Here is a 19874-nt window from a genome sequence, read left to right on the forward strand (position 1 = left end):
TATACTGGTATCGCAGGAAACATCTCACCTGAGCTTCTTTTTACAATGTTTGCAGCAGAAGCAGTTGTTGTGAAGCACCAGCTTATTGGCCACCATTTTCTCCATGGGGTAGACAGGGGTCAGGCAGGCGGAGCATATCTCCTTCTCAGGCGACTGGAACTATGATGATAGCAACAATGTGATGATGATTGTACTGTTATACCATATATTTACACAGTTTTTCCACTAAATGCATAGATACTGTAAGTGTTCATCATTTGCTGCACTGAAAGTGGACTGTGAGCATGTAATCAGAGAGTTGTGTTGCATTTAAATTGAGTTCGGCAATGTTGTGATAGTGTTGGTGATCGTTCCCAAAATAGAGCAAACAGTGTTCCATAAAACATATCTGGACAGAAGGAAGTATGAGAAATATCCACACGAGCGTCTGCTAAATGACTAAAATGTAAATGTAAAATGTAAATATCAATATTTAATACAATATTTATTGATAATTTACACAACAGAAAATATATCAAACATATTGCAATTATTTGATAAAAGGACTAAACATTTGACTATGGTTACAGTTCAAAAAGTCCATGAGACCCAATTTAACACCAATACTGTTAAGTCTATTACAAATCTTTTAATAATTATGATAACATCATCTGCAGCTAAGAATAAATATGTATATGACATAATTAACTAAATGGGTCCTACTGGATACAACATGTGGGTTACAATAATACATCAAGGAAATTATTTGTCATACCATGCAACATTTAAATTTGCCATTTCAACGTTTTCCAGCTTTTGGTTGACCAAATGTTACAAAAACTGTACCACCCTCTTTGGCGTTGGACTGAGCATTTTCTGAAAAGGGATGACCGGACCTTTGCATGAGAGGGGATGTCACGACTTCATACCTAGTTGGAGTGGCGACTACTCCAAACTTCTCAGACTGCTTCGTGACAAACGTCGAAGTCTTTGACGAGACAAATGTGTTGCCGAAGCAGTCCATCTCCTCGTATTTCTCACTGACAGTCTTTGTGCCGATGATTCCGCCAGGAACAGACTCGGGAACAGTTTGCACCTCCAGTACGCTGACCTTTCGTCTTGGACTAGCAGGACTGTAGAAGTGGTTTGGGGAATCAGAGGCAGATCGTTGACCCAGGTCACCATTGGCTCCACGGGAGCTTGGGGAAGGACACCCCTCTGGATTCGGCTTGAATGATGAGAACTGTGGCTGTGGTGACTTTGGCTGTTCTGCAGGCTTCCTGGCAGCCGAGTGAATGGAGATGAATGATGGCGAGGACGGGGAGGTGGAGCATTGTTTGATTTGGGACTTGTCAAGTACCGGAGAGAGTGATGCTGGCTCTGATCTTTTTGACGATCCTGATACACCTTTTGTTTTCACCTCAGATGTCTCCTTAGCTTGTTCTGTTTTGGCCTTAGCGGCCTTGCTGGATGCGATACTGATTTTTCTTATGTTGTTGGTGGGTTGATAGCTTTGCTCGGTCTGCAAGGATTCGTTAAAGAGTCCTGATAAACCTGCGATATCAGCCTCAGATTTTAAATTGGATACAGAATACAAAGCCTTTCTGATCGCCTCCTCTATGTCAATAAGTTTTGCTAACGTCTGCTCTTTCAAATGCATTATCTCTTTGCTTGCCTTTTCTAGGTCTCCAAACACAGTCTCTACCGAAGATCCACTTTCCATATCATTGCTCACTGACTCTATTTCAACTTTCTTTTCCACTTTTGTGTGACTTTGCTGTGTATGTTTACAAGGCGTGACTATCCAAGCAGGTACATTCTCGAATAAGCTCTTTAATGAACTGACATCCACTTCCCTGGTCTCTCCCTCTATCTCTTGAACCTGAGACAGGATTGTCTTGAGTTCCTCTCGTTTCCTCAGATTCTCGAATATCTCCATCGCTGCCTTCACGTTCCCTCTCATGATGTCATCTTTGTGAACAGACAGCCTCTGACGTCGCTGGTCCTCTGTCTCTACATTTCCTTTCTTCTTCCTCAGAACTACTTTGTCCTCCAGTTTCTGGTGTTTCTCCTCCCGGCAGCTTGTCACTGTTATGGATGCTCCTCCTGGCAGCTTGTCACTGTTAGGTTGGATAATTGGAAGTCTATCTGTTGCGGTTGGGGAGTAGGGTTCTTGGAGATCTGTATTGCAGCCCTGATTGTGAATATCTGTTCTCCCCTGCTGCACAGTGGGGGGGTTTCTCCCCTGCTGCACAGTGGGGGGGTTTCTCTCCTGTTGCGTGGTGGTGGTTTTTGTGATCTGTTTTTCCTGGCTGACCTTTTCCCTAATCACTTTGATCTTATTTGGCAGCACAGGGGCTGTGTCCACAACATTCTTCTCCTTCCCCCCGAAGTTTTGGATTGCGACCTGAAAGCCCATGTTTATTTCCTGTTGTGCATTACCATCTTCTGTGTAGCTCTGCATGCACATTCGGATCTCTTTTGCTGCATTGATTTTCTGTATTACGTTTCTGTCGATCTCCTTTTCAGTGCCGTTTGACATGGCCAAACTATGGTCAACTGCTATTGTTTGAGTTTCCAATGTTGTTCCAATGTTTTTCTGTTCCCTCTTTTGCTTTAGCTGAACTGACTTTTTGTCCTCAGCTGGGATGTTATTGGTAGCACTGGCCTGAGGTAAGTATTGCTTTGCTTTATTAATAAATGTCCTATTGCCTGTTTCATTGGAGGCCAGTTTGGGTTGTGAATCCTTTGTGGTTTGTTGTCTATTTGATGAAGGTTTCTGAGGCAGAGGAGGGGGAGATGGGTTCCCTGGTTTCATTTTTGGGGGAATGACTGGGCTCTGCTGGTTACCTTTGATCGGGCTAGGTGTTTTTGGAGGAGGGGTATTCTCTGTTGCATCGCCGGGTGTTTGTTTTAAGCGTTGTGGTTTCGGTGGTAGAGCCGGCTTCTGGTATTGTGTTTTTTCATTTGCTTTGGGAGGCAGTGGAGGTGGCCTTAGGGCTTCTGTGGAGGGCGTTTGAGGGTTTTCATCAAGATTTGTAAGAGTGACAGTTGCCGAAGTCTGTGCTGCGATGGCTGGCGGTTCGCCAAGAGTTACTGAAACCGAAGGAGACAATTCAGTGTCAGATGGAGGCATAGATACTGTAACAACCTGATTTTTCACAGTCGCTGCATCCCTTTTCTTACTGCTCCCTGCACAAGCTTTACCTGAGTTCCTGTATATCATGGCAGCTTTATAGTCTCCTTTGGACACATTTACACTAGACTTTTCAAGATATTGCAGCGCCATCTGCATGTTACCTCTTACAATTTCCTCTTTGTCTACTGGTGGTCTCTGCTCCGTCGCAGCACTGTGCAGAGACCTAATAGCAGCTTTTACATCTCCTCTCACCACTTCTGCTTCTGCCTCTTCTGTCCCTATCCTCTCAATATCACCATACTCTGAGTTTACATAAGGGTGGGTTTGTGCTTGTATGCTGCCGGAGACTGCTGGCGGTGAATCCGCTGCGCTAACATGTATTACATCTGAACTCCTTGATACGTAGCCCTGTTGGCAAGCCTCAATTGTCTCCTGATCTCTTTCTGCGTCACTGACCTTTCGGAAAGTCGTCGTGATCCGCTGGCTTCTGGAGGTTGACGAAGACGCAGACTGCCTCACTGTCGTGGAGCTCTGTTCTTGAGATGAGATGTTGACATTGTATATTTTGCCTGGGACGATGATGTCACGCTCCACACACAGACTCTGGTTCTTTGCCAGCTCAAGGGACTGCTTCGCTGCCTTCACATCTCCCGATACTATTTCCTCTTTCTGTGTCTGGTTTCCCTCTGATTCCAGCCCCTGTGTTGCTAGATCCATGTCATAGATAGTTCCCGGGGTTATGACTTCGCGCTCCACGTGCATACTCTGCTGCTTTGCACGTTCTAAAGACTGCAGAGTAGCTTTGATGTCACCGGCCACAATCTCCTCCTTTTCCACTGAGAGAGTGTGTTTTAAAGCAAGTTGCTGCTTAGCTGAGGAGATATCCCCACGGATGATCTCTTCTTTAGAAATGCAGTTTTCAACACTAAGGTCAATGGAGCCTTCCGTTGAAAAGACTCTTTTGGCGTTCTTCACATCCCCCGGTAAGACATCTGAAATGGTACGTTCCACTTGATCTTTCTGTTTCTGAAGATTCTTCTTCGCCTCCTTCACATCTCCTTGCACAATCTCAATCTGTTCCTTTGTCATGAGGTCAAGTTCATCCAATTCTGAATGCTCTATTTGAAGACTCTTCAGTTTTTGGAGATCTCCTTTCTCAATGCAACTCCTGTATAAGTTGACGTTCCCCTTTTCATTTTCATCTAGTCTACATGAAGCGGTTGTCCTCTGATTGTTAGCAGTAGCTAAAAGGTTGCCTATAGTTGACTTCACATCTCCCCTTGTAATGTCTTGACTCTCCATTTTGGTTTGACAGAGAAGGGAGTAAACGGTCATCTCTGCATGTCCTCCCTCAGATTCCTGCATGATGATCCCCTTCTTCATCAGCTTATCTTGAACAAGCAAGCTTTCGATGATCCGAGCGAGTTTCTGTATACTTTGATCTTCGTCTTGGTTAGTTGATGCTGGCTGATTGACTGGGACTTCTAATACTGTTGTGTGAACTTTACCCTGTTCTACCTCTTTCAGAAGAGTGATCTGGGGCTTCAGGGTTGATCTGGACAATAACTGTAGCATGATGTTTCTGATGTTCCCTTCAACTATCTCCTCCTTCTGAATCTGTGCTCCCTCGGTTTTAATAAACTGGTATTTCACCATGTTGACGTTTGTGATCTCATTTGCCTCTATTAGGATTCCACTTGAGTGGATGAATTCAAGCTGATGTAGACGAGACAGCGTGTCAATCACACTTTCAACTGTGACAATTTTGTCTAAGGGTGTGGTCTCGAACAGCCAGGTTGTGCTCTTCACATCTGCTTTTGGGATCTCCTCCTCAACAACCTGTGCTGCATTCGTATTGGATTCAGCATCCTTGATCTTGTCCAGCGTCTGGGATTCGAACAGCCACGTGCAGCGTTTCACCTCTCCTTTCTGGTTGTCTTCTCTGTGGACCGTCTGGACAGGGCCCTGCTCCTCTGGTTCTCCCTTCAGCCTGTCGATGGGCTGGTTCTCAAAGAGCCAGGTGGATGTCCTGACATCTCCTTGCTGAACATCTGTCACACTAACCATCCTCACATACTTCTTACTGGCTGACTGTTCGGACTCGAAGAGCTGTTTGTTGAGCTTCACATTTCGGTTCCCAAAGTCTTCCACAACCTTGACTGTGGGTTCCTCATCTTCCTCCTTAGCTGTTAGGGAGTCCAGAGGCTGGGTCTCGAACTTCCACCTGGCTGACTTGACATCACCCTTCTTTACATCTTCCTGGGTGACAGCTCGGATCACGTAGATCTCCTTTTCCGCCTTGATGGCATCGAGGGGCTTCGTCTCGAACATCCACCGAGCTCCTCTCACATCGCCACTCATCACTTCCTCCTTCTGGACTGTGGTAACCTCGTGGAACTGGCCTTCCTTGTCTCTAATGGCGTACAGTGGCTGGGACTCAAATAGCATGGTGCTGGACTTGACATCGATGTTGCTCACTGGCTTTTCCACGGATTCCGACTTGTGTTCCAGAAGCTGATCTTTATCATGGATCTTGTCCAGAGAGAACGTTTCGAATATGAACTTCTTGTTATGGACGTCACCACCCTCCATGTCGTTGACACAATGAATGCCATTTTTCTCCTTGTCGTGTATCGCGTTGATGGGACGGTTCTCAAAAAGCCAGGTGCATTTACGCACGGATCCTTTCTGAATGCTTTCGTCTTCATCACACACCTTTATAGACTCTGAACCTATTTCATCTAAGGACTTGGACTCGAAGATCTCCTTGACCCTAGAGACATCACCAGACTGGACATGCAACTCGCTGACATATCTAACATCTTGCTCTGTGTCTGTGTCCTTCCTTATCCTATCTAAAGTCTCTGTCTCGAAAAGGTGCTTCACTGTTTTCACACCAACCTCAGCCTTGACACCATCCTGAATGGTACTGCATAATTTCAAACTATGCTCCTCACTGTCTTTAATGCTATCCAGAGCCTGTGATTCGAAAAGCCAAGTGACAGACTTCACGTTGGTATTCTCAATCTCTTCTTCTTTATCTGGGATCTTTTCTGATTTGTCGTACAGAATGTCCATAGGCTGAGTCTCGAACAGCCACTTGCAGGTCTTGACATCACCTTTCCTAGTCTCCTTCTGTTGCTCTGTTGAATTCTGCTGCTGCTCTGACTGGTTGAACTTGGAATGGATGCCATCTATGGTCTGTGTCTCAAAGAGCCACTTGGCCATCTTGACGTCTCCTGACCTATCCTCCTGCCTGGTGATTCCTTTGATAACCTCAACGTTCTTATTTCCCTCCTCAAACTGGTCAATGGGCTTGGTCTCAAACATCCACTTGTAATTTTGGACACTTCCTTTGATGGACTCCTCTCTGTTGACAGTTGTGACCTCGTGGAAATTCCCTGAGCAGTCTTTGATCGCATATAAGGGTGTTGTCTCGAAGAGCGCTCTGTTTCCTTTCACATCTCCTGCAGTGATGTCGTTTTCAGTCTTTCCGTTCAGCACTTCCTCCTCAGATTGGGTGATATTGCAGAGGGGAATTGTTTCGAAGAGATGCTTGTATGATTTAACGTCACCCTTCTCAATCTCATGATCTTTACTTATGATTTCTGCTCCGACTGAGGTCTCTTTTCTAATGTCGTAGTTCTCGAACATGTGCTTTTTGCCTTTGACTTCTCCTTGTTCATCAGTAGAAAGGATCACTTTCTTCAAATGCCCAACTTCATAGTGTTCCTTCAATGTCTCCATGGGTTGAGTTTCAAACAGCCAGAGGGAGGATTTGACATCTCCTCCAAGTATCTCCTCCTTCTCCAGAGCTACTTCTGTTGAGTCTCCTTTCAGTGCTGCCAAGGGCTGGGTCTCAAACATCTTTAGTTTGTTCCCAACATCAGCGTCAGGCACAACTTCGACCACTGTCCCCTGAAACCGGTCTTCTATGCCCTCCTCCCGGATGGTGTTGAACGGCTGAGTCTCAAACATCCACCTCTTTCTGTCCACCCCTCCTTTCTGCCCTTCCTCCAGCGATATCCCCCGGATTATCTGCATCCCGGATGTCCCCTTGTTGATGATGTCCAGAGGCTTAGTTTCGAAGAGCCAGCGTGCCGTGCTAATGTTGCTGCTACGGATCTCCTCCCTGCAGATGGACTTGATCTTGTGGATGTTGCCGCTTGCGTCTCTGAGTGCACAGCAAGGATCGGCCTGGAAGAGCTTCACTGTCTTCCTCACATCTCCTTTCTGCTCCTGGAGCTCTGACTTCAGCTTGAGGAAGCTCTGGTCCTCTACAGAGCTACAGCGGCCTAAGGCATCCAGTGGCTTGGATTCGAAAAGCAGCCGAGCTCCACTCACGTCTCCAATCTGGATCGGTTCCTTGAGAACAGCCTCGACCAGCTCGCCCTCCTCTGGCTTGAGTTTGTTGAGTGTATCCATGGGCTGGGTCTCGAACAGCCAAGTCGATGTCCTGACATCCCCTTGGACTGAACTCTGCCTTTGGACAATCTGTTGGGTTCCGTCCACCATGCAGTGCTCGAACATGGAGGATGTTCCTCTAACATCACCGCCTTGAAGAGTCTCATCTTCCAGAAGCTTCTTGGTCATGTGGGGGTGGTCCCCAATGTTGTCCAGGGTCCAGTTCTCAAAGATCCACCTCATGGACTGGACCTCTCCCTGGTACCCCGCATCCGCCGCAGTCTGGGCGCCTCCGGATTGCATCGCTGCAACCAGCTCATCATCGACTACGTCATTGATGTTTTCCCTCAGGTCTGGGTGAATGTGTTTGAAGAGTCTCTTCAGCTCGTTCTTCTGTCGCTGCTGATAGAACGTCGAGAAGGTTTCCTTCGGTGGGGGCACAGGAATGGAGGCTTGGTTGGGGCCGCCTGCGGCTGGGGACTCTTCGTAGTTCTGAGGTCTGGGTGGAATAGGGGGAGGTGGAGGCAGAGGGAGGTCGTCTTCCTCGTGACATGCCTCTGAAACTCTGTTTTTTGGGGCTACGTCGGCCATCTTGGAAAAGAGAGAAAAGGGTAGGGTCTTTGTGTTATTGTCAGTGTTCAGTCGGTTAGAGAGTAGTATTAGTCAGGTATAAGAAAATGTTAGGTAGCCATGCATGTAGCAATTGGAGCCATACTTTACCTTTCTCTGTGCTTGTTCGATGTCTTTCACAGCAAACCATCTTCACTCAAGCTAAGGTTAGCCGAACTTCACACCAGTTAGTAGAGCAGCGCTAATGCTTATGTCTTAAAGTCACTGAGTAGTGTTTGACGCAAGGTATTTCTTTCAGTTTCTGTTATTGCCTTGTGTTTTGCTTTTCATATCAATATTATACATTTATACAAAGTAGGATAACTTCCGTGTTAAAAATGTGGGTAGATTACGTATTTTAAAGTATTTACCGTATGTATTTGACCGAGTTCTGGTAATAATAATTATGGTTAATGTGACCACCATCATCACCATTGTTATGCAAAACCCATTGCCCATCAGCTCTGAGTTGGATGTTTTTTTTTTTAAATATTAATTTCACAGCACTCACACATTGTGTTAGATTGACATATTATACCTTGCTGGCTGTAGTCTTCTTTCCTGAGGAACTGCTGGATTTCTGTTGAATGAAAACAAAGCAATTTATAATTCAGATAATCGTTCGTTCAAATGTATGCTTGAAAAGTAATGCAACTCATGTTGAATCCTGAGAATGATGGTCTGCCTGGGCATTTGATCCCTGTGTGTGTGTGTGTGTGTGTGTGTGTGTGTGTGTGTGTGTGTGTGTGTGTGTGTGTGTGTGTGTGTGTGTAAGTAATTTCGTGTATGTGTGTCCGTCTTTGTGGTGCGTGGAGGAATGGGAGGAATGCCAGGCACTCACTGTGTGTGCGGAGCTTCCCGGGGATTCGGCAGCTGCTACTCTTGACAGGTAGAGAGCTGATCTGTCTCTCACTGAGCTGGAGGTCCTCTCTCTGTCTCGACCTTGTCGTGACGGGGTGTCTCTGTAACTCAACTGGAGACGCCTCCTGTCATCTACAACACAGACATAGATAGATTGATTGATTAGGAATTGATTTCATGAATGCTTCTGATAATGTTGTCAATAGGGTATGTAATCTGGGTCTCAGTTTGTATCCTAGTCTATACTATAGCTACAGCTCTGGTAACAGACCAGTGTTTTTCTCTGTAGTATAACACCATTTGAATTATTAAAAGACAAATGACTGGAAAATTAGCACATGATTGAAAGGTATGAAATGTATGGTTGTTTAAAAGGTCCAGTGCTGTCAAAAACGTGATTGTCCTGTGTTTTATAGATGTTTAGACACTATGAGGTTAGGAATAATAATGTGAAAATTATTATAATTCCCTATTAGTGTAAGAGCGGTTTGTAAAGACCGCCTGAAATTTCAGCCTGTTTTGGTAGGATGGAGATTTAGACCCATAAGAAAGAGAGTTCCAAACCTCTCTGCCAATGAACAGCTAGTTTTCAGTTTTCCCCTCCCCGCTCAGACCACTCCCAGATAGTCCTAGCAAAATTCTTGCTAGAGAAATTGGCTCTTTGCTAAGAAGCTATTTTTGTTTCTTTTTGACCATTTTTTTTATTGAAAACAATCACAGTAAGGTACTTAATTGTTACCCAGAAAAGGATTTGATATTGATATTTTTTATTTTAAACGGCTGCATTGGACATTTAATATCATAGCAGACACTTTTTGTTGATTTACACACAGTATGGTAACAGTCAGTGTTTAAAAGTGCAGTGACCCACATTCACAGTGATAAGGACAGTGATATTCCTGTGCCCCATTGGTATGCTATGCACCGCACAGCTTTAATAAGCTGTGCCTCTGTCGTTGGCTATGCCACGTTGGCTGATAATGGAGTGTGTATATATATAGCTGGGTGGTGTTGGTATGTGTGGCTATCCTATCTGTTCACTATTGTTACACTGTGGAAACTATTCCCTCTTAGACATGGGCCTTTATGTGCCAATCAGGACCGACTCTGCAAAATAATTGACCTTAGAACAAAACAAAAAAATAATGTAACTTGCAACAATGTAACAAATGCATTATCAAGTGTTATTGCATCATCAGTTGTTACAGAAAAAAAAATACATATTGTTGCTAAAATAATGGAAAATATACACTTAAAAAAACATGCCTTTAACATATTATATTAGTCATTTATGTTTAATGAATGGGTAGACCTAAGTCCTAACCAGCTCTAGAGAAAGGATCTACACAGTAGCAAAAACTAAAGATTAATGGATGCTCTGGTCCTTCTGGATGACAAACCAAACGCCCTGCCTCACACACTGTAGCTACAGCCTGCCACCAGTTGCCTTAGACCCTCAACAAACACCATTCCATGGCCTGACCATCACGACCTGGAGGAAGAAACAAAAACGACAACTGCTAGCTCAGCTGGAGTGACCCCTGATTTGTTTTGAGCAACATTGTTGGTGTGACTCACCTCCATCCCAGCCATCCATACCTGACCAAAAACACAACAGGTCAGAAGAATGCCTGAATGGAATCTCTCTGGCTGTCACCGTGGGGACTGTGGCACGAACACTAAAACGTTAGAATGCTTGCAATTCTATCTGAACATCCTAGTTTTCCTATTTGAAACACAAAATGTGTTGAGTGGTGTTTTATAGCCTTCGTCTGTGTTTTGGTTGGCTTTGTGTGCCACAAGATGCCCCTATTCACTACAGGCACATAGAAAATATATTGAGGCAAACATCTACAGTAGCGTCAACTACAAAAAACATCATCCCCAAGTTCGAAATAAGCGTTGAAACAATAGCAGCCCCAACCACTGAATACCACCAGCCCTAGTGAGTGTAGACCAGGGCCTATAGCCTCCGAGCATTTTCACGCTGTTCTGTCAGTCCAAACAACAGAAGCTAAGCCTCCCCTGCAGGCGTGCTTTGACAGGGGGTCAGCAGTAGTCCCTGGGACCCGCTGGATAAAACCCATCATCTGTAACTAAAGGCCAGATTCGAACATACCTCTGTCCGTTTTATTCACGCAGTAAGCTCTTGCCGGACAAAAGGATTGGGCCAGCTAACTGGCGCCACTCACGAGTCGGGACTTAAAGCATTTTCCATAGCTGGGTGAGCAGATAGAATGAGACAACATAACGTCACGCGAGGCTGTGGATGAGGTTATAACCCCAGAGAAGTGCCAGGGTCAAGTTGAACACTTACTGGGAACACGATAATAACGCATGTGTTATTGATGCTTATTGATCAGCTATTGATAAGGTGTCGGTCATTGTTGGTTAGGTCCTTTGACCCACGCTAATTGATAACTCACACTTTAAATTTGAACACTTCCCGGGAATATGGTAATAATTAACGTGTTTTTGATGTTTATTGATCAGGTGTTAATAAGTTAAGTTGATAAGATGAGAGGTAATTTGGGGGGAAAACAATAGTGTTTTCTTGGTAGCGCTTAGTGTTTCAGTCATCACTAGTTACCACAGCCACAGAGTCATAAACCCCACCTATTTCTGAAAATGTTCTTCTTAAAATATGATTTTAAACCTAACCTTCACCCTAACCTTAACCACACTGCTAACCTTATGCCTAACCCTAACCTTACATTTTTGTTTTCATGAATTTCTACGATATAACCCATTTTTATTATGTGGCTGTGGTAACTAGTGACATCCATTAATGTAATCAACGAGTGCTTCCTGCTGATTTCCCTTCTGACAGAGCATAGCTGACTTTTGCTGCTGTACAGAGGAGGAAACATGAAAAATCCAACTATGGACAATTCTATGAATCTCAACTGAAGTAGCTGCATATCAGCATTCTTTAACATGTTCGCTAGCTAGCTGGCTTTGAGTTATTTCCACAGTCAGACACCTTTTAGGGGCCTGGCTACCCCTCTTCCAGTCTGGCTATCCTCTCCTCAATCTCCACAGGAATGGAGAGAGAAGCTATTAGCAGATCAGCAATGTGGGGCTTTTGCACTACTGACAGCTGTCCAAATCATGCATAAACGCAGTAGGTATTTGTCCCCAACCAACCAGCTCAGCTGCTTTCGATTGTAGCCCACAGATTCACAGACAGGTCATAAAACTACTACCGGTTTACAAAATGGTTGTCTAGGAAAATTCCAAAAGAATGCCACCAGACCTTAAAAATAGAACATTTCCTGAAATCTTGAATTGGGATTTCGATACATCTCCTGAATTGGCAGATTTATAAATGGAATCGATACCAACCGTCATCCAAATTAAAAACAAGAAAAAAGAAATGAAATAAAATACATTGTGATGCTATTACTATTGTTCTCACTGTGCTGATTCCACATCAACTCTATCATGATGCGTTTAGGTTTCCAGAGAGGAGGTCGGTGATTGGTCAACCATGACCTCTGACCCTCCATTCTTGTCTTATCTAAGGATTAGGGTCTGAGAGACGATAGCCACTCACTTAAGAAATTGCAAAGATGGCCCATGGGAAAAACTCTAAGACACTTGGTTCCATGACCTTGGGTGGGTGGCTGGCTGGCTGCATATAGCCTTCTTAATTTGACTCCTAAGTGTGTGCATACATGCACACGCACGCACGCACACACACACACACACACACACATAAGATATTAGTGTGTGACAAAGACAGGGAGGTCTGGGGGCAGGATTTGATCCATTAGAGGTGACTATGACCCATCAGTTAAGATTAAGTTGTCATGTAGACTTTTCCTTTTTCGTATTAATATTTGCTATTATATGAAAGAGATTTTGATTAATTAATTATACTAAACTCTGCAGACTTAACTTTGAAGCAGACAACATTAAATGGACAGGCAATGTATGTTAGGCTAAATTATTTATATTTTTGTGTTGTACAGTGTTGATGACAGCAAAGCACTTCAGGCTAAACTCAAAGCATTACTGATTAGTTATTTCCTTTGCCGAAAATCCCCATATCCCCATATCCCCATATCCACATATCCCATATCCCCATATCCACATATCCCCATGTCCACATATCCCCATATCCCCATATCCACATATCCCCATGTCCACATATCCCCATATCCACATATCCCGTGTGCACATATCCACATATCCCCATATCCTCATATCCCCATATCCCCATATCCACATATCCCAATCCTAATTTTACTCACTGGCATCTTTTGTCTTATTGACATAATGCTACAAAGCCTCCTCGTCGACCGGAACAAAACAATAAAATCTACAGCACCCATTCATTTAGAATAAACACCTTCTGTAACGGAATCCATAATACTTACAAACAGTACAGCCAGTGTAGTTGTTATTCTCCTGCTGTGGTTGTCTCTCTGAATACAGATCAAACCGCTGGTTGTCGGCTGAGACAGTTCCTGTGATGGCTGTAGGATGGTCTGTGTTTCTCTGGTAGTGTTAGCCCCTTTAGACTGTGTCTATAGCTGTTCCTCTCTCTCTCTCTCTCTCTGTGTGGCTCTCTGTCTGCCTGTCGTGTCACTGTGCCTCTCTTTAGTCTCTAGTCCTGTGGCTAGTAGTGACAGCTGATTTTTATCAGGACTGCTGCCCCCCCCCGCTGGGAACGTTGGGTCTATTTTGGGAGGGTGGGTGGCGGTGTGTTGGGGGGCAGTGGGTTGGGCAGTCACTATAATTTAGGACTGAGTCAATCCTCTCTGTTAGTCACTGAGAGACTGGACTAGGGCACCCCCTCCTCACACTGTCACCCCTCCTCACCCCTCCTCACCCCTCCTCACCCCCTCCTCACACTGTCACCCCTCATCCTCACCCCTCCTCACCCCCTCCTCCCATTGCCATAGCTAATACCGTCACCCCCCCCCCTCCTCCCATTACAATAGAGATACGTCACCTCACCCCTCCTAACCCCCCCCCCCTCCCATTACCATAGCGATACCGTCACCCCTTTCCTCACCCCTCCTCCCATTCCCATAGCTACACCCATAATCACCCCCTATACTGGGTACTGCATGGAGAGGGATAAGCAGTCCTAGTGATGTTATCAGGTGCTCAGTGGGCGCTTGGCAAGACGATACAAAAACAAAACAGTCAACTGCTGTGCAACTGCTATTTTGGTCAAGTGGCACATTGATAATGTAGACTGAAATATGATTAGCTCTCAGGTGCTTTATTGCTGTATTTGCTAATAAAAACTAAAAGAGGAGATTATGAAGAGTAGAGACTCTGAGGTGATTCATATGCTTGAGGAATGGAGATATCTTTATCAGAGAAAGTATTTTCTAAGTATTGGTGTCCTGACATTCTCCTGACATTTTTGGGGGGTGATGATATGTTGCCCAAGATCACTTGGGACCCACATCTACTTTGTTTTCTTGTGTCTCCCTCACAGCCGTTTTTGTCACTACCAGCGAAACTCAAAGTTAAAACTCTTAGGATCTTAGGATCTCTGAGGATCTTTCTGTCAATCACAGGGATGTAGCTCAGTTGGTAGAGCATGGCATTTCCAATGCCAGGGTTGTGGGTTCGATTCCCACGGGGGGCCAGTATGAAAAATAAAAATAAATAATGCATGCACTCGCCAACTGTAAGTCGCTCTGGATAAGAGCGTCTGCTAAATGACTAAAATGTAAATGTAAATCACATTCCTGACAGATTCTCTGTCACAAGGTGATCCCAGACACATCACCAGGTCACAGAGTCATAGACGATATCCTGGAAATATGTCACCTCTACGGAGGTTCGCGGCCATACCGGCTGCGTCACGGTTATACCAGCAAGCACTGCGACACTCCCTGTTTTGAGCATGTGTGCGGAGCTGCATAGTTATGTGTCTACAAATCTACATCCTACTCTGTATATAGCTTCATAGAGCTCCCAGGGCCAGTCGCACCTGGGTTCAAACACTATTTGAAATCCTTTCAAATACCTTATCTGTTCTTGATTGAGTTTGCCTGGCTTAATCAACCAATAGAATAGTCCCAGAACTGCAAACCCCGCCTATCTGGCACTGCAGGCAGGTTAAAGCAAACCTCTCAAAGTCTTTGAAAGATTACAAATAGTGTTTCAACCCTGGTGTTGGTCCAGGAACCATGGGGCTGCTGTTTACCTAATGGGTTTCTGCTTTCTGGAGGCATGCTGAGGCTGTGACGTGTCGGGATTACAGAGAGATATTTATAACATGGCCGCCATGCTGTGGCCCTGGCATTCTGACTCGGTGGCAACTTAAGACTGCTTCACTCACTGGATGACTGGTGTGTGTGTGTGTGTGTGTGTATGTGTGTGTGTGTGTGTGTGTGTGTGTGTGTGTGTGTGTGTGTGTGTGACTTTGGATGCCCTCCACCCTAGACAAATGGATATTCTGTCAGTATCATTCACTCTTTATGAGATATACCTATATTTTGGTATTACTGTAGAGTATGCCAGAAAACAATCATACAGGAAGGGACGTCTTGATTGTTAACCTACACAAACACCAATATTGACGTCAGTGTTGCATGTATAGCGGGAATCATCGGGGGGGGGGGGGGACAAGGGTTTGATTCCAAGCTGTTTTTATAGTCACAGGACACCTAGGCAGTGAACAGTTCCCCCAGGGAAGGCGATGACCTAATGTTGGCGGGGTTGCCCCTCCGTTGTGCCATGTCATGCTGACAGTTATAATAACCCAGTGACCGTAGTGATGCATTAGCGTATTTCCATCTCACCCCCCTGTCATTTCCAGTATATTGCACACTGACTGTAGTTGTGTGTGTGTGTGTGTGTGTGTGTGTGTGTGTGTGTGTGTGTGTGTGTGTGTGTGTGTGTGTGTGTGTGTGTGTGTATGTGTGTGTGTGTGTGTGTGTGTGTGTGTGTGTGTGTGTGTGTGTGTGTGTGTGTGTGTGTGTGTGTGTGTGTGTGTGTGTATGTGTGTGTGTGTGTGTGTGTGTGTGTGTGTGTGTGTGTGTGTGTGTGTTTGTCTTTGTGTGTGTGTGTGTTTGTGTGTGTGTGTGTGTGTGTGTGTGTGTGTGTGTGTGTATGTGTATGTGTATGTGTATGTGTGTGTGTGTGTGTGTGTGTGTGTGTGTGTGTGTGTGTGTGTGTGTGTGTGTGTGTGTGTGTGTGATTTGGTCCTAATACTCACCCTGTGGTGTATCTCTGGAACCCCTGACGTAGGACCCTGGGACACCACTTATGGTCTTCCTCCTATCGCTCTGAACAGCACGCTGGGGAAAAAAAAAAACATTAACATTGAGATTAAGAAAAGGGGAATTTACTTAATGCAGAGAAACTTTTTCAAGAGAGAGAGTGTAGCTTTATGAAACAAATGGTTGAATTTACACTAATCGCATAAATAAATAAACACACACACACCTGAGCGTTGTCCTTCCTCCCAGGAGTCCCTTCAGTGCTGTAACCCCTCCTCGCCCCCAGAGGGCGCTCTTTTTCCTTCTCACTAGACTGAATCCTTGCCTCCACCACCTCCACCCTGCTGGCTGGAGAGGCTACATTCAGCCTGGGGGAGCTGGAGAAGTCCTTCTGCAGGGTGGCCTTGGACTCGAACAGGGCTCGCAGTGCGCTGGTCCCTTCCGGAGCCCGGTCCCGCTGGGGAAGATAGTCCATGGAGCGACTCCGGGACAGCAGGAGAGAACCAGAGCCAGTACCCAAACGGTCCACATGGTCCCCCCGGCTCTCTAACCTCCTCCAAGGGGAAACTAGGCCTACTGACATCTCTTCTCTGGAGGAACAGAACAGGGACAGGGAGACCTGGGAGAGAGGTGGATATATTATTGATCAGTAAGTAATCAAATTCAAGAAAACTTTATCTAAAGTTAATTTATTGAAAAGGAAAAGGCGCAACCCATCGCTCAACATTAAAAACATATAATTTTATTTAAGCAACTATTAAAAGCTCCTTTCTAGAGTTCCTTTGAAAATCTCAACACACATTACAAACCTTCCGCTTGTCTTGATTGGATTCAGAGGTGCTTAGTTCCACACAGCTCTGGTACCTGTCAATAAAGAAAGGGGGTTATTAAAGGCTATATTTAGGGTCATGAGTTTTTCCTACTCAGGTCAAGTGTTCTGGCTGCAAACACCATTGAAATATTGAATCCATGACTCACGACCATGTTAGCTCACTGAGCTAAAGCTTGGGTTAGTGCTAACACAGGTCTTCAGGGCTCAGGCAAGCATAGATCATCAAGCCATCTCTGTTCCATCAACTTGGTTAAAAGTATATTTTATTACACATGCACCTACAGTACCAGTCAAAAGTTTGGACACACCTATTCATTCAAGGGTTTTTCTTTATTTTTTATTATTTTCTACATTGTAGAATAATAGTGAAGACATCAACACTATTAAATAACACCTATGGAATCATGTAGTAACCAAATAAGTGTTAAACAAATTTTATATTTGAGAGTCTTCAAAGTAGCCACCCTTTGGCTTGATGACAGCTTTGCACACTCTTGGCATTCTCTCAACCAGCTTCACCTGGAATGCTTTTCCAACATTCTTGAAGGAGTTCCCACATATGCTGAGCACTTGTTGGCTGCTTTTCCTTCACTCTGCGGTCCAACTCATCCCAAACCATCTCAATTGGGTTGAGGTCATCCTACACCATCACACCTCCTCCTCTATGCTTCACGGTGGGAACTACACATGCAGAGATCATCCGTTCACCTACATATTATGGCAAGAACCGCTCAAATAAGCAAAGAGAAATGACAGTTCATCATTACTTTAAGACATGAAGGTCAGTCAATACGGAACATTTCAAGAACTTTGAAAGTTTCTTCAACTGCAGTCGCAAAAACCATCAAGACCTATGATGAAACTGGCTCTCATGAGGACCGCCACAGGAATGGAAAACCCAGAGTTACCTCTGCTACAGAGGATAAGTTCATTAGAGTTACCAGACTCAGAAATTGCTGCCCAAATAAATGTTTCATAGATTTCAAGTAACAGACACATCTCAAGATCAACTGTTCAGAGGAGACTGCATGAATCAGGCCTTCATGGTCGAATTGCTGCAAAGAAACCACTACTAAAGGACACCAATAAGAAGAAGAGAATTGTTTGGGCCAAGAAACACGAGCAATGGACATTAGACCAGTGGAAATCTGTCCTTTGGTCTGATGAGTCCAAATGTGAGATTTTTGGTTCCAACTGCTGTGTCTTTGTGAGACGCAGAGTAGGTGAACGGAAGATCTCTGCATGTGTAGTTCCCACCGTGAAGCATGGAGGAGGAGGTGTGATGGAGTAGGATGACCTCAACCCAATTGAGATGGTTTGGGATGAGTTGGATCGCAGAGTGAAGGAAAAGCAGCCAACAAGTGCTCAGCATATGTGGGAACTCTTTCAAGAATGTTGGAAAAGCATTCCAGGTGAAGCTGGTTGAGAGAATGCCAAGAGTGTGCAAAGCTGTCATCAAGCCAAAGGGTGGCTACTTTGAAGACTCTCAAATATAAAATTTGTTTAACACTTTTTTGGTTACTATATGATGTAGGTGTTATTTCATAGTTTTGATGTCTTCACTATTATTCTACAATGTAGAAAATAGTAAAAAATTAAGAAAAACCCTTGAATGAGTAGGTGTGTCCAAACTTTTGACTGGTACTGTATGATCTAATATAACATATGAACAAAATCTAATATAACATATGAACTATGTTATTAGATCTGTCAGTGTGAGGGTGTGTTGTTGTTTATGGTGAGCTAGCAGACACCGAGTAGCCTTTAAACTTACTGTTGTACAAGCTGAGAGACAGACTTCTTGTTGTCCCAGAGAGAGGACTTTGATGTGACCCATGACCTCTCCAAAACCCCAGATCCAGACAGGCTCTTCAGTGATTGGCTCCTCCTCAGGGTGTTCATCATCTCCATGGCGATACCTCAGGCAACCTCAGCATCCGATTGGACTGGCAGTAAAGTCAGGTGGCATCAAAGACGTAGTTCTTTATTTGACTGTTTCCACTGGCGTAAACACATTAATATGAATATCTCTGAGTTACATTATAACAAAGAAACACACAAGGAAAGTGATTGGCTCCTCCTCGGGTTAGATTACTAAAATGAAAGTGTATTTGGAGAGAGTTTTTTTTTACCAGAAATATATTAAAGCTGACAGTAGGTCCACAGTGCCACTAAAAGTAGAGGGAGACGTTACTGTTACACGAGGGGGATGGTTCCACAGCTTGTCACACACTGTCTGTCATATGATCCTGTTAATGTTTAATGGGCCTCAGTGCTTTGACAGAACAGTTACAGGCTACCACCACTGACTACAATTGTTCACCACTGACTACACCTGTTTACCACTGACTACACCTGTTTACCACTGGAACACCTGTTTACCACTGGAACACCTGTTTACCACTGACTACACCTGTTTACCACTGGAACACCTGTTTACCACTGGAACACCTGTTTACCACTGGAACACCTGTTTACCATTGACTACACCTGTTTACCACTGGAACACCTGTTTACCACTGGAACACCTGTTTACCACTGGAACACCTGTTTACCACTGGAACACCTGTTTACCACTGATTACACCTGTTGACCACTGACCACGTTTACATGCACGCCAATAGCCGGTTATTAATCGGGATACTCAAGTATTCTGTTTTTGAGTTGAAGCATATAAACATCATATCCCGTTTACAATAACCCGAAAAAGCTTGTATCCTGGTAATGAGAAACCCATTTAAGATGGCTGGGATATGCTGAACTAAGATGGGATACTGTGGCATTTAAACATCTTATCCCGTTTACTGTTGTTTTTGCGGTCTGCACAGGCTCAGTTTCACATATCATGGGGTGTTGT

The 19874-nt window shown here is 44.5% G+C and overlaps 1 protein-coding gene across 1 annotated transcript; it reads right to left on the reverse strand.

Annotated features, from left to right (window-relative positions):
- Positions 1–778: 778 nt before the first annotated feature.
- On the reverse strand, positions 779–18928 carry xirp1 (xin actin binding repeat containing 1; the record flags this gene model as incomplete). Its single annotated transcript, XM_084139395.1, has 7 exons — positions 779–8113; positions 8670–8711; positions 8973–9124; positions 16182–16263; positions 16412–16804; positions 16986–17049; positions 18792–18928. 7 exons carry the CDS (start codon positions 18926–18928, stop codon positions 779–781), a joined length of 8205 nt encoding a protein of 2734 aa, XP_083995521.1.
- Between the last annotated feature and the right edge of the window lie 946 nt (positions 18929–19874).

The sequence above is a fragment of the Coregonus lavaretus genome (assembly GCF_964263955.1).
Source record: "Coregonus lavaretus genome assembly, chromosome: 23".
NCBI lineage: Eukaryota > Metazoa > Chordata > Actinopteri > Salmoniformes > Salmonidae > Coregonus > Coregonus lavaretus.